Source organism: Equus caballus, chromosome 23 (genome assembly GCF_041296265.1).
Source record: "Equus caballus isolate H_3958 breed thoroughbred chromosome 23, TB-T2T, whole genome shotgun sequence".
Taxonomy (NCBI): domain Eukaryota; kingdom Metazoa; phylum Chordata; class Mammalia; order Perissodactyla; family Equidae; genus Equus; species Equus caballus.
In genome coordinates, this window is record NC_091706.1 from 17,078,726 (window position 1) to 17,101,976 (window position 23,251).

The window sequence follows — 23,251 nt, forward strand, 5'->3', positions numbered from 1 at the left end:
TACAGCAGAATCTTTGGAGAATCCTCAGATAACCCCTTGCTCTCTATGCGTGTGCCTGCACTGCTGTCTCCACTTTTTATTTACCCTCCCAAGCCTCCTTAAGTTACATCTTGAATTCATCCTACTTTTTGCCAAACCCAATTAGAGTGCATCTCTGCACACTAGCTATTCTATATTTTTATCATTATTTCTAGTTGATACCCTCAGCGAGTCGGTGAGGCAGTCTTGATGGATACCAATTCTTCCAGTGGCTCCCCCAGGCTCTGCAGGGCAGAAGTGAACTACCCTCACTACACAAAGTGTGGTCCATGGACCTGCAGCATCAGCATCATCGGGGAGCTGTAGAAATGCAGGCTCTCGGGCCCTTCTCTAGACCCATGGAATCAGAATTAGCGTTTAACAGGATCCCCAGGAGATCTGTATGGTCATTAACGTTTGAGAAGCCCTGGTTTACAACTCCATGAGAAGTTTTACCAAAGTCAAAAGGCCCCAGTGGGCATAACAGATGACAACTTTTCAGTGAAACATAAGGCAAACCTAAAACTGGCCAGATACCCAAATATTGAGGGGGATGGGTACTCATTGGCAGTGGCTGCAAAAGACATTAGAGGTAAGGGCAGGAGACGTGTTCTGTCACCAGTGGCACACCTCTAGGGCCCGTTCCATATGGGGCAGGGGAAGGGAAGGAGCTTAGACACCGGAGGGAGCTTGCATTTACCTACCCTCTCTAGGAACCAAACTTTGACTTAGTTTTCTCCTTAATGGGCCAAGTCTAGAAAGCTCACATGTCAGGTGGCAGAGTCCTGAGGTCCTCTTCCCTGGGCATGTCCAAGCTTCCAGATAAGGGAGGATAAAGCCAGTGCTAAGAGAAAAGCAATTCTGGGAGGATAGTTTCTCCTTGATGGCTACAGAGTAAATACACAAAGGGAGGCGAGGAACGGATCCCTTCGGTATCACTCTCAGTGCTGATGGCAGCAGAGGGAACACAGCTCCTGCCTCCCCGTGTCAGGTACCATGCATCACTCTCACACATGCTCATCTTCACAAGACCCTTCTAAGCAGGTGCCAGAACCCTACATTTTATAGAGAGGAAAGCCAGGTTCAGAGGTGGTAAGAAAATTGCTCAAAGCCACACTGGTCACGGAGGATGGAACTCATACTTGAATCAGATCTAAATCTCACACTCACACCCTTCCCACCGGACCAGAGTGTCCCTTGGAATAGCGTGGAGGGCGCTGGCTAACTATGCTCGAAAGTCCAAGTTCAAGCGCCAGATGATGGTCATTTGGATCTATAGCTTGTTAACAGGAGTTTATCTCATTAACAGTAAAATCTTTCAGGCTCCACCTAGTCCACTTAATATTCTCTGTTCCACGGCCTCCACGAAAAGAGAACATTCAAAGGGATGCTTAATTCTTTATTGCCTACAATTTCCACATATCTTCAGCTGAATAGTGCTCCTTCCCTCCCTCCATGAGTAGATCCTGCCTAACGTGGGGACAGAGACATCCCTGGGAATGAGAAGCTGACCTCTTACAGCCAGGAGGAGGGCAACCAGGGGAAAGAAATGAAAGACCAAGGCTTTCTCCCTCTTGTATCACTTTATGGGTAGTTGGAGTCTTTTCTCCTATGGAGGAGGGCTGTGTTTTATCGCCCCAGTCACGAGCCTTGCCCTGCCACCTTCCTAAGCAGCAGGACCCACACTGTCTCTGCTTTGTAACGCGCTACAATGGGTAGCCCAGCGCCCTCCGTTTCTCATACCTCCAACGAGCTCTGACATAGTCTTCAAAATCCTAGAAGTCTAGTATAACAGGATGTTAAACAGACTCTTCCTGCCTGAGTAACCGACACCACTGTGAATGTGAGAAACTCAGAGGCAGAATTCACAAAGGAAGTGGCTGAGCACTGGATCCATGTCCTCTGAAACATCTGATTCACATTGAGACTTTAAGAGGTCCCAGAGAGGAGAGAACGAGGAGGGACCTGTAGAGAAGTTTCTTTGGGGAGAAGTGTTGCCATTGCCTCCACACCACTATGGGGCTGCCAGGGCACCACTCTGAGAACTTGAACTGAGTTTCCTGTAGGTGGAAGGCTTGGAGGACGAGTGCCTGACTCCTGCCAGAGAAGGCTAAAGCAACCTGTGGTGGCAGAAGGCAGGTGGCATTTGGGTTCGACCTGTACCCCCAGAGGTGTCAGACCAAGGGACCATGAGTGATCCCCATAGGCCAGATGGAGGCAGCTTGGGAGAAAGTCTGTGTGGGGACTTGACAACAGGGCCCCCTGGAGGGGCAAAGGGACCCCAACAATACAAAGCTGCCTTCCTAGGTGCTGAGGAAGGGGTGGTTTCCACTAGGTGGAATCGAGATGCATGGGCTTATGTCATGGGAACTGTGGGAGAGGGTACTGCAGAGAGGCATCCAGGAAAGAAGGTCCATAAATCAGCATTGAACATGCCCAGGTCCCCAGAGCCAAAGCCACCAGCAACACACTTCTCTGCCATCTGGCCCCCCCTTCCACCTGGGCTGCAGAGAGGCTGACACCTCATTAGCAAGCCCTAGCCCGCATCCCCATACAGTCAGCCTGAACTTGGAGAGGAGAGGAGACTGGCTGTTAAATCATGGCTAGAGTTGTGATTTCTAAGTCAGATGGGACAGACATGTTATTTCTCAATTGAGATTTTGTCTGCAACTTAAAGTGACCAAAGGATTGTCTGTTACTCAACAATGAGCAAAAAAATCGTACTCAAATCAGAGCTCTCCTCCTGAGCAGTGACTCTCACCCTTGGTTGCACCTTGGAATCACTGGGGATCTAAAAATAAAAAAACCCTGAAGACTCATCCAGCGGCCACTGAATCAGAACTGCTCAAGGTAGGCCCAGGAATACGAATTAAAAATGCAATAAAATAAAGCAATAATTAAAACTCCCCAGTTGATTCTAATACGCAAGGAGGAGCAGGATGCTGCTGCTCTCAGAGGCAGAGAGAACTCTTAGTGAATACATTTTAAGGGGACAATGGAAAACAAACGTGAAATACAATTTGTTTGATTGTCACAAGGTGTACTCTTGGGTGTGCTAGAAAGACAAAGGCTATAGTTCTCCAGATTTCATTTTGCAGCTGAAAGTTGCGTTTTGTGCTTTAAACATAACACGAAACTGACCAGAGCTGAGTGTAGTTCTACACGTGGGATCGGAAACCATCAATCTAGTTTGCGGAATCTGGGCAGGTCTTTCCTCCCTTTCGTAGTTACCAGTCAGGTTGCCAGCGATTAACAGACGGGGAAGGCACTGGCATGGTATCCGGGGTCCTGCTGGCACCTAAAGATCTGATGACACCTGTCCTTCCTCATTAGCACCCTGACTGGGTCTGGTGTCAGAGTCTGCAAGGTCCCAGCACTCTGGAGAGATGTTCTTTGGGGATCTTTACTGCCTGCCTCACATCCTCACCCGCCGTGGATGGCACCCTCTTGGCCTGGCTGATGTTGGCTCAAGGTCTCTCAGCCCCACGCTTCCTCCAGTGGAAAGCAGCGTCTGCGACCACATGCGGTGTTTCTATACCATACGGCATTAAAGGAAATTCCGACTGTAATCACCTCCAGGAGTCTGTCCCCTCTCTGTTCACCCATTTTTGTTTTAGGGACTTCTTGTTTATCTGTTCTTATTTCTGTTTAATTTGGACACTTCATTCTCCATCTCCAAACGGAGAATGAATTCCTAAGCAAGGTGACCATCCCATGGAAATCTCAGTTCTGGGCTGAACGAGGAGCACGTACACTTAGGATGGCAGAGCCGCCATTTTAATTCTTCTTGCTTCTTAGGGTAACGCCCTGGCTTCACGGGGATCCCAGGCTGCCTGCTTCCTTGTAAGATAACAAACTTGCAATGTCAAAAAAGGATCTCATCAAAACAACTGGGGAAAAAAGTAGCTGAAACTTCTTATCAAAAAGATTTGTGAGAGCTAGACTTCCTCATCCATTACCATATGACCACGGCAGAAACACTGAGGAATATAAACCCTAACTTGACCTATTGTCCTTAACTTGGAATGCACCTTTAGACCAGCAGGGAAATGATATCTATATTTGCTATTTGTTTATTTTTCTTTAGTTTTAAAGGGGAGTTAGAGGGAAAGGAAGCAATTCTAAGAAAGGCCATTATCTGTAGGCTTTGGCTAAAAATCTCATAAATATCCACAAAGATTCTATCACACAAGCCAAGTCAGGTCAATCTCTAATTGGTCACAGTGCTTTATGGCCCACTAGGGCCATTTATATCCACTATCACCTTGGGCCAAGTCTCTTTCATTTATTACTCCTTGATAGCTGGTCCTTGAGTAAACACTTACCGAGGAAAAAAATCAGTCTTTTCTAAAAGCAGATATTTATATTTTAAAGACCTGATAAAAACAAAAAATGAACAAGAAGAGGAAAAGAAAGGAAAGGAGAGAACTTCTTTATAAAATTTAGCTTCGTTTTTATTTTTGATAAATAAATGATTATTTCTTTTAAAGGGAATATTTGAGAGACTCCAAGTTATTCTTATGCAAGAAAACAATTCTTTCCTATCAGTAGCAAAGTTAAAACTAACAAAAGTGATCAATTAAAATGAAGCCACATGGATGAGAGGAGTTAAGCTCTAGCAAATATTCGCACCATACAGAAATGTTCAAAGGAAAATACATCAAAATCCTAAGATAGAAGCCACTGGCTTTACACTGACAGAACTATGCATATATCAAAGCACACAGAGCTCTTCTAAACCTTTTGAAGGCCAAACCTTCACCCTGAATCAAGTTCACCTCCAAAGGTTTCAAAAGGCAGTTGCTGGCAAAATTCAAACAAAGTCTGAAGTTTAGTTAATAGTGACATCCCAATGTTAGTTTCTTAGTTTTGACAAATGTACCGTAGTAATGCGAGATGTTAACAATAGTAAAAACCAGGTAAGGGGTATCTGGGAACCCTCTGTACTGTCTTTGCAACTTTTCCGTAAAACTAAAATTATTCACAAATAAAACGTTGTATTTAAAAACAAACAAAAAGCAGGTGTCCCAAAGCAGAGTCTCCGAATTTAACTACAAAGCTGTATTCCCCCAAATGTGTAGGAAAAAACACAGTAATCTAGAGATTTACTACAGCAAGTGTGGCCAAGCAGCTAAACTCTCAATTAAGAGGAAGATTTAATGGGAAATACAACCACTGCCAGGCGTGTCTGGGTAGGGTGTCCAAACACAGCGTGTTTTCTGTGCTCCTGAAGGGCTGCTTGTAAATCAAACTGATATAATTCAAGTCACATTTTGAACAAACTAAGGAAGCCTGTGCATTTAAAAAGTTGTTTAATAAACACCAGGATAACGGGAAGAGTGATTCTGTAATGAGAATTACTGCATTCTCGTTTACTGTGTGAGAAGGTGGCTTTGCGCGCATCATCGCTGTCCGCGGGGCCGCCCTGCAAGCCACACAAACGTTGCTGCCTGAGCAGCCCCTGCCTTGCAGGCCTCCAAGTTTCTACTTTGCCCTCCCTCTGCCAAGCCATCTTTGTGTGGCTTTGATTAACTCAGAGCTATTGCAGAGAGGACTTCTACTCATGTACAGGTCCCAACATCCAAACGCAAGTGTCAGCCTCCACAATGGGCAAGAAGATCAAGCAAGTAAGAATCCTCGACTGAACAACAGTATCTGAGGCAGGTAGATGCATGATAATTGTCCCTGCTGTTAGTGGGGGACCCTCACACTTAAAACTCTCCTCCTGGCCACCAAATGGACTCCTGATGCCAGCCATCCTTTCTCAAGGAAAACCATCGATCAGCTGGGAACTATATCACTCTAGAAAAACAATTCAGGATCAGATCTCGACTCAGTCCCCCCGGCTAAGCAAAACATTCCAGGACCCTGGTTTCTCATCCATGGGTGAGAGAGCAGGATTCTGGACTCTAAATGGATAAGAGGCTAGAAAATACATCTTAAGTAGTTCATGAGCCAACCAAACACAGTTCATCTGCTCACAGTTTTGCAAGGGCTTTGCCATTGTGGGTAGAAAATCTTATTAAACACTTGAGACAAAAGTAATATATGTATACAGATTATTGTCCAAAATGATTCACCCTCCCATTACCTCCTTGGGAGGAGGATGAGTCCTGTCCCTGGACTTCGCTTTGGCCCTGTGACTTGCTTTGGCCAATGGAATAGAGGCTGAAAAGACCATGTGCCAGCCCTGAACCTAGGCCTTAAGAAGCCTTGCGTATTTCTAGTGGTTCTCTTGCATTCTGCCCTCGCCATCAGAATCAGACCTCCTGGGTAGCTGCTGCTTTTTCACCCCACACCACAGAGTAAAGATGTGTGGAACAAAACCACCCCAGCTGACCTACGGAGTCATGCACAAGACTAAATAATGGTGTTTTAAGCCCTTGGGGTTTGGCGTGGTTTATTGTACACGTGATTTTGTCAATAATTGAGTGATATACTCTATCCTCTCCCCAGATGCAAAAGCATCAGGTACTCACCATCATCGATGCCAGGCCAGCCCATGAAGTGAGCAGAAATCTGTTTCTCATCCTTCCCATACTCATTCTTGGCTACTAACTTGTAGTCCCCATTGTTCATGTGAGTGGGATTGTCCAGCTGGAGGCAGCCGTGGTACTCCGTGTGATTGGTAACATGGATTTTAGTGCAGATGTATTTGGACTCGTTCAATATTGCCCCATTATAGAACCACTGAAGCGCTGGTTTGGGGTTGCCTTTCACAGTGAATGGAATGCACCAGTGGTGGTCTGAGGTTGGAGATTCGAGAAATGTGATAGTTGGAGCAACTAAATTGAAAAAGAAAGAGTTAATAGCATCAGAAAGCTCAGAATTCTCCCGTCTCCAGATTCTGTGTCATCGATAGGGGATTTTATTCAACCATTGTTTGGTTTAAGGAAACACATGACCAGCAACTCTGGAATCCATCAATATTTTGTAACATCATCCAGGTTGATTTAACTCCCCACAGAGAGCTGAAGAGAGACTCTTTTCTCTGCTCTACTTAAGACTCATGCATCACAGTCATTTTTCAAATCTATTCAGCATGGGAACCAGCTCCAAACAGATCCCAGAGATTTCTGACAGTGGAAAAGGTTCATTTAAAGTCGACTTTGGTTTCTAATATATATGCCTTGAAATCTTGTAGATTCATCACCAAAACATTTAGGACCACTATTTTTACAGGAGGTCACTAAATAATACAAATAATGACAAAAATGACTTTGGTATTCTTTTCTGAAGCCCTGATCTCACATAATATCTAAAACAGATTAAACTGATCAATGCAGTGAATGTTGCTATCCATGCTGATTGATTATTATAAAATGTGATGAATTCATATTTTTCACTCTCAATAGTAAATGTTCTTTAAAAGCATCACATTTCATTATAATACAGCCATTTTTGCTAGGATTTCAGATGTCAGTGCTTTTATCCTTTAAATGTCTGGGGTCCTATCTAAACCCTGGACAAACAAATTAGAGATTATTTTAATATTAAATACAAAGCACTTTATGCTTTGGGGGAACAAACACTATCAAGTAGCATCTCTAAACAGAGTATTTATCCTGAGTGAAGGTATTTAAAAATCCCTCATAATTGTTTATTTTAATGAGGTCTAACTTTGATAATTAGATATCAAAATAGATAGTCAATTACCCAATAAGGGTGAGTGACTTGGTCTAAGTTATTGTGAGAGGCTGATCTGGAGCAGGAATCCGGTTCTCCTGACCCCTAACCCGGGAGCCTGCCCTCAGATGCACTGCCTCCTAGTTGTGTGTGTTCATCACAGGAAGGGGGAAAACAAATACACTGCTAAGAAATATACTCTGAACGGGGTCACTGCAAGGGTTACCTCAGTTGTTAATGTTCTTTATCACTTATTCCTTCTATTCTTTATGTAAACTTTGATAAATAAGGTCAATTCTTCAGACCATGGTGACCACATAGATATTAACCTAAACTGAGAAAATTTTGAATTTGAGTGTCCTTATTTGTAGGTCTGTGTTACAAACACAAGGACCACAGTGGGGCAGGGAGCACACTTACCTTCCTCCCACTGCCCAGGCCCCCATGCCCGGGACCCACCTATTCCTTGCACCATGCTCAAATGAGCTCTTGGTGATGTGTTGATGTAAGGACGTAAAGTTGGAAGCTGGTTGCAAATGTTTGGGAATAGAATTAACCTCAGGCTTCTGGGTGGGTCATGATGATGAGAAATTATGAGGCCCGTACCTACTGAGTATTGTGGCAATATTGACAGTGACAAAGGATGGCGGTTGGTGACTTAGTCATTCACTCCAACAATCACATACTGAATTGTGCTATGAGTGAATGTTAACCAGTGTATTGACACCTTGTGTCTACATGTGCATAATGTGTAATTGTACTTACACACAGGCACACTCGTGTTTTTCTCACTCAAACCTAGTAAAACCTCATTAATTTATACCATGCCAGCTCAGAATTTGCCATGATGTGAAGCGTGCATGTGATTTTTACCAACTGCACATTCACACTGAATGCCACAATCTGGAATGCTGAGGTATATGTCATGTTATTTATAATACTGGAAAATAATGCATGTGCATGTTCAGAAGCATTAATATCCTATATCTTAGTTTCAACATATACAGAAATTTAAAACAATTATAATAATAAAAGTTTTCTGCAGGAGATAATAATTTTCAATAATTTAAGTAGGACTCCTCCAACCTTCCCAGGGAAATTTAATGTCAAACTAATGAGGTTTTATTGTTATAACAGTACAAGGGGTGTTGGTGACGAGCCAGCCCAAACTTTGGGTATTACAACTTGAAACCTTCACATTGCTCTTATACAGAAAAAAAAATTTAGAAACTGATTTATCAGAAATTTAAACCAAAACTTATTAACAAGAGAAGGATAACCAGCTCAAAATAAGTTCTATCAAAAAAAGACAGAGGAAGGCAAAAGAGGACAAGCTTAAGATTGAAAAAGAAGCTTAAAAGAAAGACAACACATGAGCAAGAGAGATTAGCAGAAATAGAACAGTGAGAGAGGCTGATAACATTTCTGCATTAAGTACGCATAAAACACTGCATTTACTTTTTTAACACACTTAAACAGCACCCAGAGTGCCCCAACGACAAATGTAGGTGTGTCCACGATCATTTGCTATGAAAAACACATGCCGGTCTGATTACGTACAATGTACAGTGAGGTTGACAGAATCTTGATCTTCTCCTACAAGATTTTCTGCCACACAAGAGATTTGCTTTCCACTGTCATCAGATGAAATGTTAGTTATCCTTAAGGAACCCTGCGTGTGGCTTGTTTCATTCTACAAACGAATTAACAGACAAAAATAATTTTTATTAGGATTGATCTCAAAGTAACAAGATTTGGGATTTCTTTACCTAACTAGAGAAAGTGATCTATAACTTTAGGAAAGGATTTGGCCTAATCGGGCTCAGGAAAAACGAGGAAATCACAAGTGATTCTATTTCTCTAGATTTCAGTTGCTTAATGTGTGAAGTTGACTTAATCCTTGCCTTCCTACCCACCTTCCTCCAAGGGAAAAGACCTCAAGGAGAGTCACTCACCTTGCTCACGATGACACAAAAAGCGCTCTAGGGACATAGAGACTCTCCAATGTATTGGGTATCATAACTAAAATGTTAGTCTTTATTAATTAAGAATAAATTGAAAATAAATATACATCAAAAGCTCATCATAAATTTCTCTCTGTGGCCCTATAAAATATTAAATGATCATCACTAGGTTAACACCATCTCAAGTTCTGACACAGTCTCGTCCCTCTAGGAACTCAGAGGCAAACACAGCCTTACCATATGTTTGGAAACCAGATTACCAACATCCCAGTACAAATTCGGAACTGGGTCGCCTGCGACACTGCAAGATAATGTGACAGACTTTCCTTCCTCCACAGTGAGGTTAGGTGCAGCCAGATTTGCTGATGGCAAACCTGTGGAACAAGAAAAGTCAATGGAGACACATACAGATAGTGAAATGCATGATCAGAATACGAGCAATAAATTGAATACTTTATGCTTTAAAATCAATAGCTATTTACTTTCTGAGACTGATTTATGTTGATCTGAAAAAGTGCCAGGTTGATACATTTTACAGATTTAATGTTAACCCAAAATAGGCAGTAATAAGATCTGAAAATTAGTTTTGCACATTTCTTGAAAATACTGCAGAAAAACTTTTTATTTAAAAAAACACATTTATAGAACTCTCTTCCACCTCTTTTTCTGTTCTACAGTTACCAATCTATTTGTTTGCACATAAATTGGCATGGTATTTGAAGACCGTCTTAACTCCCCATCTCCTCCCCACCACTTTTTTATAGTCAAGGACAAAGGATGAGAAGGATCTACATGTTTGCATAAATCCATTTTGTTCATTAAGTAACTCATAAATCTAACCCATTATCAGACCTAGAATTTGAAGAAGTCAAAGTCAGACTATGGAAGAAAATGTAGTTTCAAAGCCTTTTTCAAAGACATGAGGCTTGAATTGTCACAGCATTCTAACATTTCAAAGCTATATAAATCACAGTTAAATATCATGGGGAAAATTGGTGATCCTATTGATGATATAATGAAAAGAGTTACGTAGATCCTTATTCCAATGGAAAGTTATTTTTTTGGAAAAACCCTGAGAAAGTATTTGTTAGATGAAATTGTGAACCTCATAAACATTTTTTTAATATTTGAGAAGAGCATCATTTTTCTACTTCTCCATTTCAAAAGCTAGCTTTCTTTTAATTGATGCTGCTATCACTTTGTTAAACTCTCACACCTACTGGGTCTTTACGCTGCTTTAAACGGCAGGGGACTCATAATATTTTTCACATGAAGGCAGGTCTCAGAGGGTAGAAAGATATGTCAGGTTCTGCCAGTGAAGCCAGTGTCTCGCTTGGTACCAGGAACTCTGCTTAGGACTGCATTCACCAGGACAGCCGTGTCCCACGGAACTGTGACACATCATTAACTCCGGAGTAACCCAGAGGTCAGAAAAGGCAGTCTATCTTCAAGAGCTGTTAAATTGCAATTAACCCACCCACATAGTGGTATCTGATCCACCATCTTCACAATACTATCCATAAACCCTGCTCTTACGACACAGTCCTTAACAGAGAAAGCCATTATTCTTTATTACTAAAACCAGACTGGAACAAGATTTATACAGCATATGTCTCATGGTATTCCCAACATTGATAGAGGACTTCCCAACAAGATCTGGCTTTCAGTGGCTGATTTGGCCTCATCAGAACACTTCCTTCCTGTCAGCATCCAATAGAGAGCAATGTTATGTCTTTCACAGAGTTTCAAAAAGGCCCCTAATACTCTGAGATATACAAGACTATGAAACATATATGACTGATGCAGAGGCAGCGCAGTTAAGAGGCATGAGCACTGGCTCCAGAGTCAGGAGCCCTAGACCCTAAACCCAGCTGGTACTATGTTGCCTTCGGTGAGTCATTTCTCCTCTCTCAAAGTATTTTCTTCTCTATAGAATTAAGCTGTTCAGTTGGAAGATCTAGCTCTAATGTCTTCCCGTTCTAATATTTGGTGACAACTTCTGTGTCAATTAAACTTTTCAATTTATTAAAAAGTATGTTGAGGCAAGATATAAGAAAGGTGGCTACTTAATGAAAAATCTCCTTGAAGTCAGTGGTATGATCTAGGTGACTTTTTATAAATATATTGTTAATTTTGTTTTTCTTTTAAATCAAAATGGATAGTCACATAGTTTCAAGAGTCTATAAATCTACAAAACTTGTTATGAAAAATATTCAAACTAATGTATGAAAAACAGTAGTCTCACTTCACCCGTGTGGCACTATTTCCTATTCTCCAGAGGCACTCATTCCATCTCTTTTAACTTCTTTGTTGAGTATTGGTCTCTATATCACTAAAGATCATGCTTATATTGCTATTTCTTGATTTTTATGTTCTAACATTATCTACTGACCTTCCATCATGAGATGAGGACTAGGCTGACATTCACACAGACTAGCCCTCCACGCTTGCCCAAGCCACACTCAACATGCTCTGTCTTCATATCTTTCCATATTCTATGAAGTTATGTTGTCTAGATGTAGATATAAAGTTTATTATGAATATATAAACCCTATTGACGGTGGAACCATTGTATGTAATAGTCATCATTTTATCAAATTTAAGACAGCATTAACTACAAGATGCAGCACCATGATATGTACCACTAAGAAAGAAAAACAAACAAACAATGCCAATTCAACTATTTTGCAACGCTTTTATACCACTTAGGGCCCGTTATATGGATGTGGGACTTTCTGGATATCTCATCAAGTTTTTTAATCTTTTCTCTCCTATTTTCCATCTTTTTTGTCTATTTGGTCTATTTATAGGGAGATTTCCTCTGATTCACCTTTCAAATCTTCTTTTAAGGTTTGAATTCCTCTGTCATATTCTTAGTTTCCAAGCTTATTTGTTTGTTCCTGAATGGTCTTTTATTTTTTATGGCACCCTGAATTTCTTTCATGGGTGCAATATCTCTTCTGATCTCTATGAGATATTAATGATCATTCTTTTGCATTTTTCTTCTCTCTATATCATCTTTGTTTCTTGTAACCATTTTTTTTTCTTTCTCTTTGGTTGTTTTGGTTGGTCTTCCATATCATAAGCTTTTCTCAAACAGTTGGTGATCCTTGGCCATTCACACATCCATGAGAATGAAGCACTGTGTATTTATTAACTGTCAGCTTTGTTGTAGGGCAATATTATTGGCGTCCTTACAAGGTATCCCCTGATCTCAGTATTATTAAATCATTTTGGGGAAGAGACTGGTCAAATTATTCAGGTAATGTTCTTCAAGTGTCCTGCTTGGAAGAGGAAGAAGCCTGGAAATATCAATATTTGGTATATAAACCTATCATTTTCTTATGGTTCTCACAGCCTCAACTCTGTCTGGAGTGTCTCATGACTTTTGCTTTATCTTCTCTTGAGAATAAACCTCCAGTTTTCTGCTTAGAAGGATAGAGTCACTCGGGATGTATGGAATGAAAATGGGATCAACTGCTTCTTAACAGACTTTCAACACATCTCCTGTATTTGATGTTACCTGTACTCTCACCTCCTGAGCCTTGTGGTAGTTCGGCAATATAAACTCACTTTCCCCTTGCCCTGTCGCCTTGACAACTTGCTAGCCAGCATGCTCAGCCTTTGAGTTAATTGCTACTCATCCTTCTCTTCTCCAGATCACAACTCTGTGTGCTCGTCGACTCCTCTCCCATTTTCTTTTACTTATAGATTTATCTGCTGATTCCGGAGGGACCACGGGGCCAATGCCTACCATGGTGCTTACTTTTAAGGTATGACTCCTTCCTCTGCCAGACTCCAGCCTGGAGACATCCCTCTTGTCACCTCAAGTACAAACCTACAGGATGAATTTCCTACCTTTTATAAACATATCTAATAATTTGGAAATTCTGAGCAGAAAAAGGTTAAAATAAAAAGATGCTCAGTAGAGACTGCTATGCCATAGTCTTAATTTCCCCTATGAAATCTAACGTAGTTTTTTTTTTCTTCAAGTCTAAGCTTATATGACTAACAATTCTAAAAATAGCTGCTTAATTACAGTAATAGTAATAGCACTTATTGGGCATTCACTGACCCAGACACTCTTGCCTAGTACTTTATTGTTTTATTTAATCCTTACAACCAATTTTGAAGTTAAGTATTTTTCCCTCTTTCAGCTAATGAAGAATATGAATTTTGGAAAAGGAAAATACATCTTCCAAACTTCCCCAAGTACCTGTAGTCCTGGGATTTGAATCCAAAGCTCAGGGTCTTCACTGCTACACATACTACCTCCTCAGACCGCATATATCCATTTTAGCACAGACCATAATAAATACCAATACATATTCATGATCTAGGAATTTAGTTCATTTAAAAAATAATTACGTGTCTATTTGTGAGAGAAGAGCAAGTCTCCTTTATTTATAGAGAAATTGTATCACCCTGTCATAGCAGTTTCCAAAGGAATCTGTGCAAAATTGGCCAAGTCTAGATCTTTGAAATGTAAAGTCTTCCACAAATGAGTAAGCATCTGACTCACGTTAATTCTACAGCATTAATATGCTGGCCAAAGATTCAATAATGGAAAAAACAATCTGTACTTGAAATATCACTTGAGGTTTAATTAGCACAATAAAAATGAATTGGGAAGCATGAATAGCCAAGGCAGGATAAACCATTTGCCAGGCACTACTTCCTGGCTTAATAAGATTTGAAATCGGCACAAGTACAGAGCAAAGCTCAGCAATGCTTCCAAGAGCTTCTAGCACTACTGTAACGGGCTCCTGATTTCAGCCTCAGAGCCGTCCTCCTTGACTCTGAGAAACCTCACTGGAGATAAGAGATGACCAGCTGCCCAGCAGACACCCTCATGCCAACGTCCCTTGGCCTGGATGTGTTCAGGAAGGACACATCAGCCTGTAGATCTCAGCAGAAAATCACCAACCATCCAGTGAAAAGGCTGACTTTCTTTAGACCAGCGCTTCCCAAACTTTAATATGCATATGAATCACCAGCAGATCTTGTTAAAAAGGTTTCCTCTTTTCCAGTAGGTCTGGGTTGGGGCCTAAGAGTCTACGCTTGTAACAAACTCCCTGTTCCACAGACCACACTTCGAGTAGCAACGGTTTAGACAACTAGCTTTGGACAATTATTCACTAGCCTTTTGTTTCTACAACTGATATTCTTAAAGCTGATGACAGGGGCCTGAGCAATCATCTGTCCACCAAACTTTCCCCAAAGTGTGTTCTGTGGAACTCTAATTCCTTGAGATGCTCTATGGTAGGGGAAAAAAAAATTCAAGAAGTAAAACAAAAACCCACCCTACAAGAAATTCTGTAACTCTGGCTGTTCCCAATGCACATTACCAACACCGAAAGCTCTAGAAGTTCTACTATAAAGGAACCATTTAACTTCCATTGATTTTATGTTCCCCAAGCTTATTTGACTACATACCATTTCTTTGAGTTGTGATATCTTCTTGTGGCTTTGTGATTTTTGTTTGAAGTAATTTGACAAAATAGAAAATATACACATATTTAAATTCAGATGTAAAATATATTTAAAGCTAAATATTCATATTGGTGTTGTTAATAACATTAGTAGCTAATATCTATTGACACTTAATATGTACTAGACTTCATCTTAAATAATTTCTATATTATCTTTTCATCCTTCTAAAAACTCTAGGAGGTAGGTGTCATTAGTATCCATATTTCCAATTAAAAATTAAATCTTATTGAGTATCACAGTACACAGCTAATGAGTGGGAGCTGGCCCTGACCCATATCCATCTGTCCATGGCCTTAACCAATATGTTGATTGGCAGCCAGTTTTATTGGGTTTTCTGCTCCCATCCATTAGTGCACACTTCTTTAGAGCTGACTATATTGACTAGGCCCTTCGATCACTAATTCAAAGTATGCAGGTTCTCACTTTTCAACAATTGAGGAAAACTAACCTCTAATCATTTTGGATTATTAACTCAGCTTTGCAAGAAATGAGATGGATCAAGTTTCGGCTTTATCTTTCAATATCCACCTGTAAGTCTGGATCGTGTGCTTTCCTGTCTTGTTTTAGGGAACCAGAGCTCTGTTCATTTCCTGTTGGGTCATCTCCCCACGTGTATAAAAATATTCAAGTAAATTACGATTTTTGTCTGCTCTCTGTCCTCTCTCCTCTCACTTTCTATCTTCTTGGCATATCTTCCAATTTCTTTGTATCCTAAACATATATATTTCATTTCCAGGAATGAAGCCAGAATGAGCCTGACCTATTTAGAAGTGGTTGCTTTACACCCAGTTGCAAAAATGACAGAAAATTAGCAAAGTGACTTTCCAAGCTCAAATCGGAAATTGTGCTTCTATGCTCGTGTGAGCCGTGTCACGACAGTGACAGCAACCACGAACTTCTAAACACAAGAATTTAAACAGCGGCCGACAGGTTAGAAGAAACAGCTGTCTTTGCCATTCTAAAAAGATAAAGAAAAACAATGGTCACTGTGTGGCTTGCTTTATTTTAGTAGATAAAACCAGATCTCTAATAAAAGTAAAGCAAAGCAGTAAACTAGACTTTGTTTATGTTTTTCAGGAAAAAAAAATCAATCAGCTAAGATGCTAAGAAAATAATGTTTTATACCAATCTAACTTCCACATAGAGTATCAATATAGCATTTCTTTTTATTCTGTGAATGCTAACAAAGTAGAATTTTATTTTCCTGGTTTAAAACAAAAGGAGTATGTAGAGATATGATAAACTGTCATGAGTACTACAAACTATGGTGGAAACCAAAAGTAAGTCTTAAAAATAAATCATTAACATAAGTTTACCTCAAGGAATAGTAATAACTGTCTCCCAGACACCGTGAACTGACCTCAACATGGACAGTATTTTGTTGGTGTGTCTGAAGGAGTCTCAACACTTAAAAGTTTGAAGGTTAGAAAAACGGAAAATTTGAAATTTCATTATAAATAACAAAGAAAGCTAAGGCAGGACTGATTTCAAAGCATGGCACCGTTAAGGGTGTTTTATCAAGTAACCACACAGTCCTTCAACCATCAGCTGAGTTACCACCTTCTGTTCACTGCGGGACCAGCACGTGCTATGGTAATAGTTACTAGGAAAGTGGTTTGAGGGATTGCTTTATATGACCCGGAGGAAGAGTGCCTTTCTGAAACATACTCGTCATCTACTTAGAACAGAACATTTCATCCCCTAATAACACTTCCTGAAGAAACTCTCTTCCAGAGATTTAAATCATAATTATAGTATAAAAAATTTAAACTGTAAAGTACACTGTTCTTTAATAATCCCATTCAGCCCAAGGAAATGATTCAGAGGTTTACAGCACAAACTAACTGCTAAGCCCAACCAAGTGTAGAGGAATTGAGTACAAAAATTTAGAATATACTATGTGATAAATAATTTCGTTGAAAAACACTAAAAGAAGCGGTGGGGACAGTATTATATGGAATGAGAAACCAGCACGGACTGGCAAAAATACCCTTTCTTCCTTAGCACTTGTGTCATTCAGTTTCTGTCTTAAGAACCACGGCTCGGAGCACCCTTTGTTTTTCCCATTAATGTGGAAATTTTGCATAAGTATGTTTTGTTGCCTCACAATTAATAAAAGTTTTCTAAGGTTGAAAAGGACCTTGTGGCGAAACAGACACAACATGTTTCACAGCGTGAATAAATTTACAGTAATTCACGGCAGGAGGGACTGTTAGAGAAATATTGTGAGGCATGTTGACTGTGCTGCTAACACGAACAGTGTACTTACATTTCCCAGTCCCGCAGCCAAGCTCACTTAATAGCTAAACAAAAACGAGATTCTTTCAAAATGCAATGATGACAGAAATTTCAAAGGGAACTACAGAATGCTAAAATATGGAATAATTTGGCTAGAATAATATAAATGTTTGAGTTATGTTTGCTTAACTGAAATATCCACACTGTTATATTAAAAATCTGGTCTAATGTGATCATTAATATAATATGGTTCATGGATTTATTAATTAATCAATTCAGCAAACAGTAACCAAATGCCTGTTATGCTCAAGGCAGGCATGAGGCACTACAGAGTGTGCATATTTGCTGATAAAATGTAGGCAACTTGTTCACCATATAATGCCTACATGAAGCAATGAAATCCCAATAGATCCTTTTTATTGAAATTAAAATATTACCAGTTGCAAGCTAAATGCAGTAGCCATAGTTGTCGGCAAATTGCTGGTTTACAATGATGAACCACACCAGACTATGCTCTCATGAGTTACTCTCAGAGTTAGCTAACAAGTTTCATCCCAAAAAAAGTGGAATTAGGACAAACTTCAGGAATCTGTGACTTAATTAAATACAACAGGTATGTTTTAAAGGCTTGCAAAGAGTGAGACCTGAATGAAAAGCCAACTGACCATGAATCCATGTTTTAAACAAGACATTGAACTTGAAGATATTAGCATATTATCTGATTCTTCAACATGGAAGTTCAGAGACACAATTTAAATCCAAAAAGCTAATATAATTTATTGCTCAATCTAACTTGTCCTTTTTGTTTTTTTAAAAGGAGGGAAATTCTTTTCTTTTCTTTTTAAAGATTGGCCCTAAGCTAACATCTGTTGCCAATCTTCCTTTTCTTTTTCTTTTTTTTTCTTCTTCTCCCCAAAGCCTCCCAGTACATAGTTGTATATTCTAGTTGCAGGTCCTTCTAATTCTGCTATGTGGGACGCCACCTCAGCATGGCTTAATGAGCGGTGCCATGTCCGCACCCAGGATCTGAACCAGTGAAACCCTGGGCCACGGAGGTGGAAGCAACCACTCGGCAACGGGGCCGGCCCATAACTACTCTGTAAAGAACCAAAGTTGAGAAACCATCATAAAGAAAATTAAAATATGCCTAAGCCCCAAATGGAAGTCTCTCCCTCTCATCTCAAGTCTCTAGAAATTATGTAAACTTAAAAAAATCCAGAACCATGTTGGAAAACAAGAAGGCATATTGTTGGTTGATAAGAAACCAGGAGGAACCCCTGAACAAGAGAAAGGGGAAATGGGATTAAAGAGAAACAGCATTGCCTCAAATAGACAAGGAAGTTTGTGCTGCACAAAACAGGGAGGCTCTAGGCTGATCCAGCACTGAAGGGGCAGACTCAGGGCAGAGGGGAGCCCACCCAGGCCAAGCCACAGGGCCACTGGTTAGGAAAACAACTAGAGGGGCTGGCATCGTGGTGTAGTGGTTAAGTTTGTGGGTTCCACTTTGGTGGCCCAAGGTTCACAGCTTCGAATTCTGGGTGTGGACCTAAACACTGCTCATCAAGCCATGCTGTGGCCGCATCCCACATAAAATAGAGGAAGATGGGCACAGATGTCAGCTCAACAACAATCTTCCTCAAGCAAAAAGAGGAAGATTGGCAACAGATGTTAGCTCAGGGCCAATCTTCCTCACCAAAAAAAAAAAAAAAGAGAGAGAGAGAGAAAAGAAAAGCAAATGACCAAAGCAGTCCTTGTCCCACCTCTACCTTCCTGTGTTGGGCACAACATCCATCCAACAACAGCTGCAGCTCCCTGGGGGGAGAAGCAACAAGTGTGGGAACTTGACAGGAGAAAACAGCCGCACTAGGTGCTGGTGACACCCTAGAGATATTCGGAACCCTGACATGGAAAAAGGCATTTCACTCATAAAAAAAAATCACAGAGTCTGTGGAAATTAAAAATTGATTTTTGGAAGGGAAAAACTCAGTAGCTGGAGAAATAGCTGAAGGGCAAAGTAGTGAGTAAACCAATTCTCCCAGAACGCAGCAGAAAAGGACCATCAGACGGAAAGTCTCCAGAAGGTTGAGAGGCATGGAGGGCGGAGCCGGGAGGGCAAACACCCATCTCAATAAGTTAGAAAATTCTTCCAGAACTGAAGACGTGAACACTCACGTTACAAGAGTACATTACATGTCAACCAGGATAAATTTTTCAGAACATACACACACACCCTGGTTACAGTGGGTAAAATTTAACAGTAACATCAATAGGAGAAAATATTAAAAGCTTCTGGAAGGAAAAGAAAAGCATAGGTTACCCATCAAGAAATGAGCATCAGGCTGCCCTCGGGCTTCTCACCAGCAAATGCACCCGAAGGAGAACAGAGTACAATATCTGCAAAGTTCTCAGAGAAAGTAATTTTGGTCTAGAATTTTATTCTCAGCCAGTTCCATCGAGAAGAAAAAATACAGGCTGATTTTTCACCAGGAAGAACTTGCAGGTTTTATTTTTTTAATTTCTCTGAAAGAAATATCAGAGGATATACTCCAGCAAACAGAAAAACCACTCCACGAGGAAGTAATAGGATGCAAAAGTCAATGATATACAAACAAATCGTAAATCTTCAAAAAAATCAAGTCATAACCTAAAAATAAAATCTCAGGCAATAACGGTCTGAGAGATGGGAGGAGAAAGTAAAGGAAAGTAAAATTATCTTTTCTTGTCTTATTGTGGGTTATCTCTAGATACAGAAAATATATTTAAATATGTGTGGTAAATATTTGAGCATTATTTATTTACAAAATAAACATAATTCATAACTTTCAAACCATTAAGAAAAAATAAAACAAAGAACATATCAATGGAAGAAAAGGAAAGAAAAGGAAGCTAACCCTATAGAAAAATAGACAAAGGATGTAACTATCTAATTCACTGAAGAATAAACACAGTGTCCAAAAAATATAGAAGATACTCAGTAGGAATCAGGAAAATGCAAACTAAAAAGCAATGACATACCATTTTTTAGAAAGATAACAAATAGGAAGTTTGCTAACATCCAGGGATGCTTTGCTGGAGCGACAATAGATTGGGATAACCACTTTTTAATGTGCAAATCATATAAACCAAAAAGTCTGCTTCCTGCTGTGTGCTCTAGAAAAGGCTCTGCCTCTGTACACAGGCACAAAGAGCACATATGAGGACACGTTGAAACATTTTTGTAGCAATGAAAAATGGAAATAAGCTAAATGCCTGTCAATATGGAAGATTTAGCGGAATTAAGATATACGCTACCATGAATACCATACAAAGATTAAAAAGAACATGAGAGATCGACGATTACTGACCTGAGCTCGTCACAAGTAAGAAAAAGACAAGCTTTAAGTGCAACATAGAAAGTTATTTTTACAACAAAAAGTATCAGCATTATTTGTACAATTATGAATAAGTAAAAAGCACTTGGAAAGCAAACAAAAATTAACATAAAAATAACAAAACAGTTTAAGAATATGAAAGTGGCAGAAAAATAAGTCTATCAATTCACCTTTTATAACGCTGCCTTTTGAAAAGCATCATTGACATTGAAATTAATTGTGAATGTTACCACGAAGGTAGCTACTCAGCCCTAAGCAATCAACCCCCCGCCCTTGGACCGTGGATTCAAAGTCTCTCTCTCCTACACACAATTCACTGACTAATTTGTAGGAAACAAATAGCGATTATTGAAAATTGACGAATTGATCAGGAAAAATTAGGACCCGTTCGCTCCTCCCCTTCCCCCACCAGAGTCACAAAGAACTATCAACAACACATTAGGTGCGTGCGTTACTGGAATGCTGTCAAGACAGCATGGCCAAAAATAAAAACAAAAAAAAAAAAGTTGAATTGGTTTCAGGCAAGGGCAAAGCAGACGTCTATTAAGAGGCTGTTTGTGAAATCAGAACAGGAGTCAGATGCTGTCTCTTTTTTCCTCTCAGTGGTCGCTGAGCCAATGTGGTCACAACAGCCACAGGGACTCAGGAGCTGGCCAAGAGGCCAGGTGAGTCAACACAGAATTTCTTGTCCCTCTAGGCAATTTCTCTCAGCAGTGCAAATTTATAGCAGAACAGAGAACAGTGAGCTGCTTATCAATCAGGAAAAGATAGATATTAAAAGTTTTTTTTAAGTGCTGGCTAGCAAAGACAGCTGAGGGAAGTTGGCAAGGGAACAAGGCCTGATTCCCCCATTAGGAAGCCAAAGGCAGAAAATCTGTGGGGAGGGTACGTGCTGGTTTCTAAGCCCCTTCTGGGTAAGAGACAAACACTTATCTTTTCTTTTATTCCATTCTTACTAAAAGTGAGCAGAAGCTATATTTTCCTTAAATAAAAATTGACCCTGAACAAGAGGGTCTTCTGAAAACAAAGAATCAGATGTTTATGGTTAATATAGAGGTTCCTTGTGGACAAGAATCAGGTGCTTCATGGCTTTCTGCTGTGTCACCAGCCGGAAGATCAAATATAATTGCGAACTGATTAACTGGTTGACTAACTGATTAAAATTTCAACAGAGGACTAACATGCCCATGTGGGTATTGCAGGGGTATGTCACAGAAGCCCTCAGCAGTAAATCCTAAGCACGACACTTGGATTTTCCTTTCTCGTAAACACACTGGCACTCACAGAGAGCTGTGAGTTTATCACGTGGTGCCCCTTTAAATTCTGGAGGTGCAGATACTGAGGGAAGGAGTGGAGGACAGGAGTAGAAGAGGAGATTGTAAACCCAGGCACCGGGAAAATCACGTGGGACGGCAGGTTTCTGGTGCCCCATCAAGAGACACAGACATCTGGCAGCAAGACAAGTTTAAGGCCATGTGCTGGATCCAACTGCATGTTCTTGTGCTGCCAGGACACTTCATCCTCCTGAGATTCTTCCCTGTACAAGGCCTGAGTGCCAAGTAAGTATATCTGTGGCCAGTGAAGTATTACACTCTTAGCAGATATTTTTTTGGATGGTGGATGGATGGATGGATGGATGATGGTACAAACAAATGAACAAAGGAAGAAAGGAATAAACAGTGTACTTTTTTCTCTATGCACTTTCAAATCATCCATTCAGAAATAATATTCTACTTGCAAAGAATATTCAGCAACATTGCTCCCAGTTGACTTCTCCACACTGCACACAAATGTTGCCCAACTCACTTGAGACGTCAAGAGCATACTACGTAAAATCTGGGTAGTGGTAATCTCCCCAGAGTCTCCACCACACCAAAGCAATTAGAGCAATTAATAGTAACTAGAACTCATTGATTTAAAAGTAAATTACCACAATTGGGTATCTGCAGGTTTGCCAGGGGAATATTCTTGCTGCTTTCATTTAGGCAGTACAAATCCTGAGTTTCTGGACTGGATTTAGTCTCCTGGAGAGTCTTGATCCACATAATGTCACAGGAGCATGTAAATGGATTGCCCACCAGGATCCTACATGGAACAAAAATGAAACCCAATCAGGCTTCGATCTTTTAGTTTTAACTACACTAGTGTTTAGAAAGCTCTGCAACATGACGCATTCTTCCTAGCCAGCAATCTTGGGAGATTGCACCCACCTTTAAAGCACAACAGTACTTATTATTCATTCTTTTATCTAATACGCGCTGAGCTTCTGTTGCGTGCAAACTCCACTGTAGAGGCTAAAGAGTGATGTAGGACTTTCCAGAATAACAGGGGAAACAAGATAGGAACAAAAACAGCCGTAACATAGGACCAACAGGATGTCTCGTAAGATGGGGAAAAGTAAGGCGCCATAACAAATTTATCACAGTTATTGTATAGTTATTAAGAAGATCTTAAGCAAAGATGTCAACAGTAAGTTTTCAGGAATGCTGACCAGGCTAGAGATTGAAGCGTTATCATTAAATAAGCTCAGACTTCAGCGGG

The 23,251-nt window shown here is 40.3% G+C and overlaps 1 protein-coding gene across 43 annotated transcripts in view; it reads right to left on the bottom strand.

Annotated features, from left to right (window-relative positions):
- NTRK2 (neurotrophic receptor tyrosine kinase 2) overlaps positions 1-23,251 on the bottom strand; it is a 345,316-nt gene that overhangs the window by 283,185 nt on the left and 38,880 nt on the right. For all 43 annotated transcript variants that reach the window (XM_070248576.1, XM_014735383.3, XM_070248573.1 and 40 more), the window contains 4 exons: positions 22,641-22,795; positions 9,846-9,982; positions 9,205-9,337; positions 6,498-6,803 (listed from right to left, as the gene is read on the bottom strand). In XM_070248576.1, coding sequence (XP_070104677.1) covers positions 6,498-6,803; positions 9,205-9,337; positions 9,846-9,982; positions 22,641-22,795 — 731 coding nt within the window. The remainder of the gene's footprint in view (positions 1-6,497; positions 6,804-9,204; positions 9,338-9,845; positions 9,983-22,640; positions 22,796-23,251) is intronic.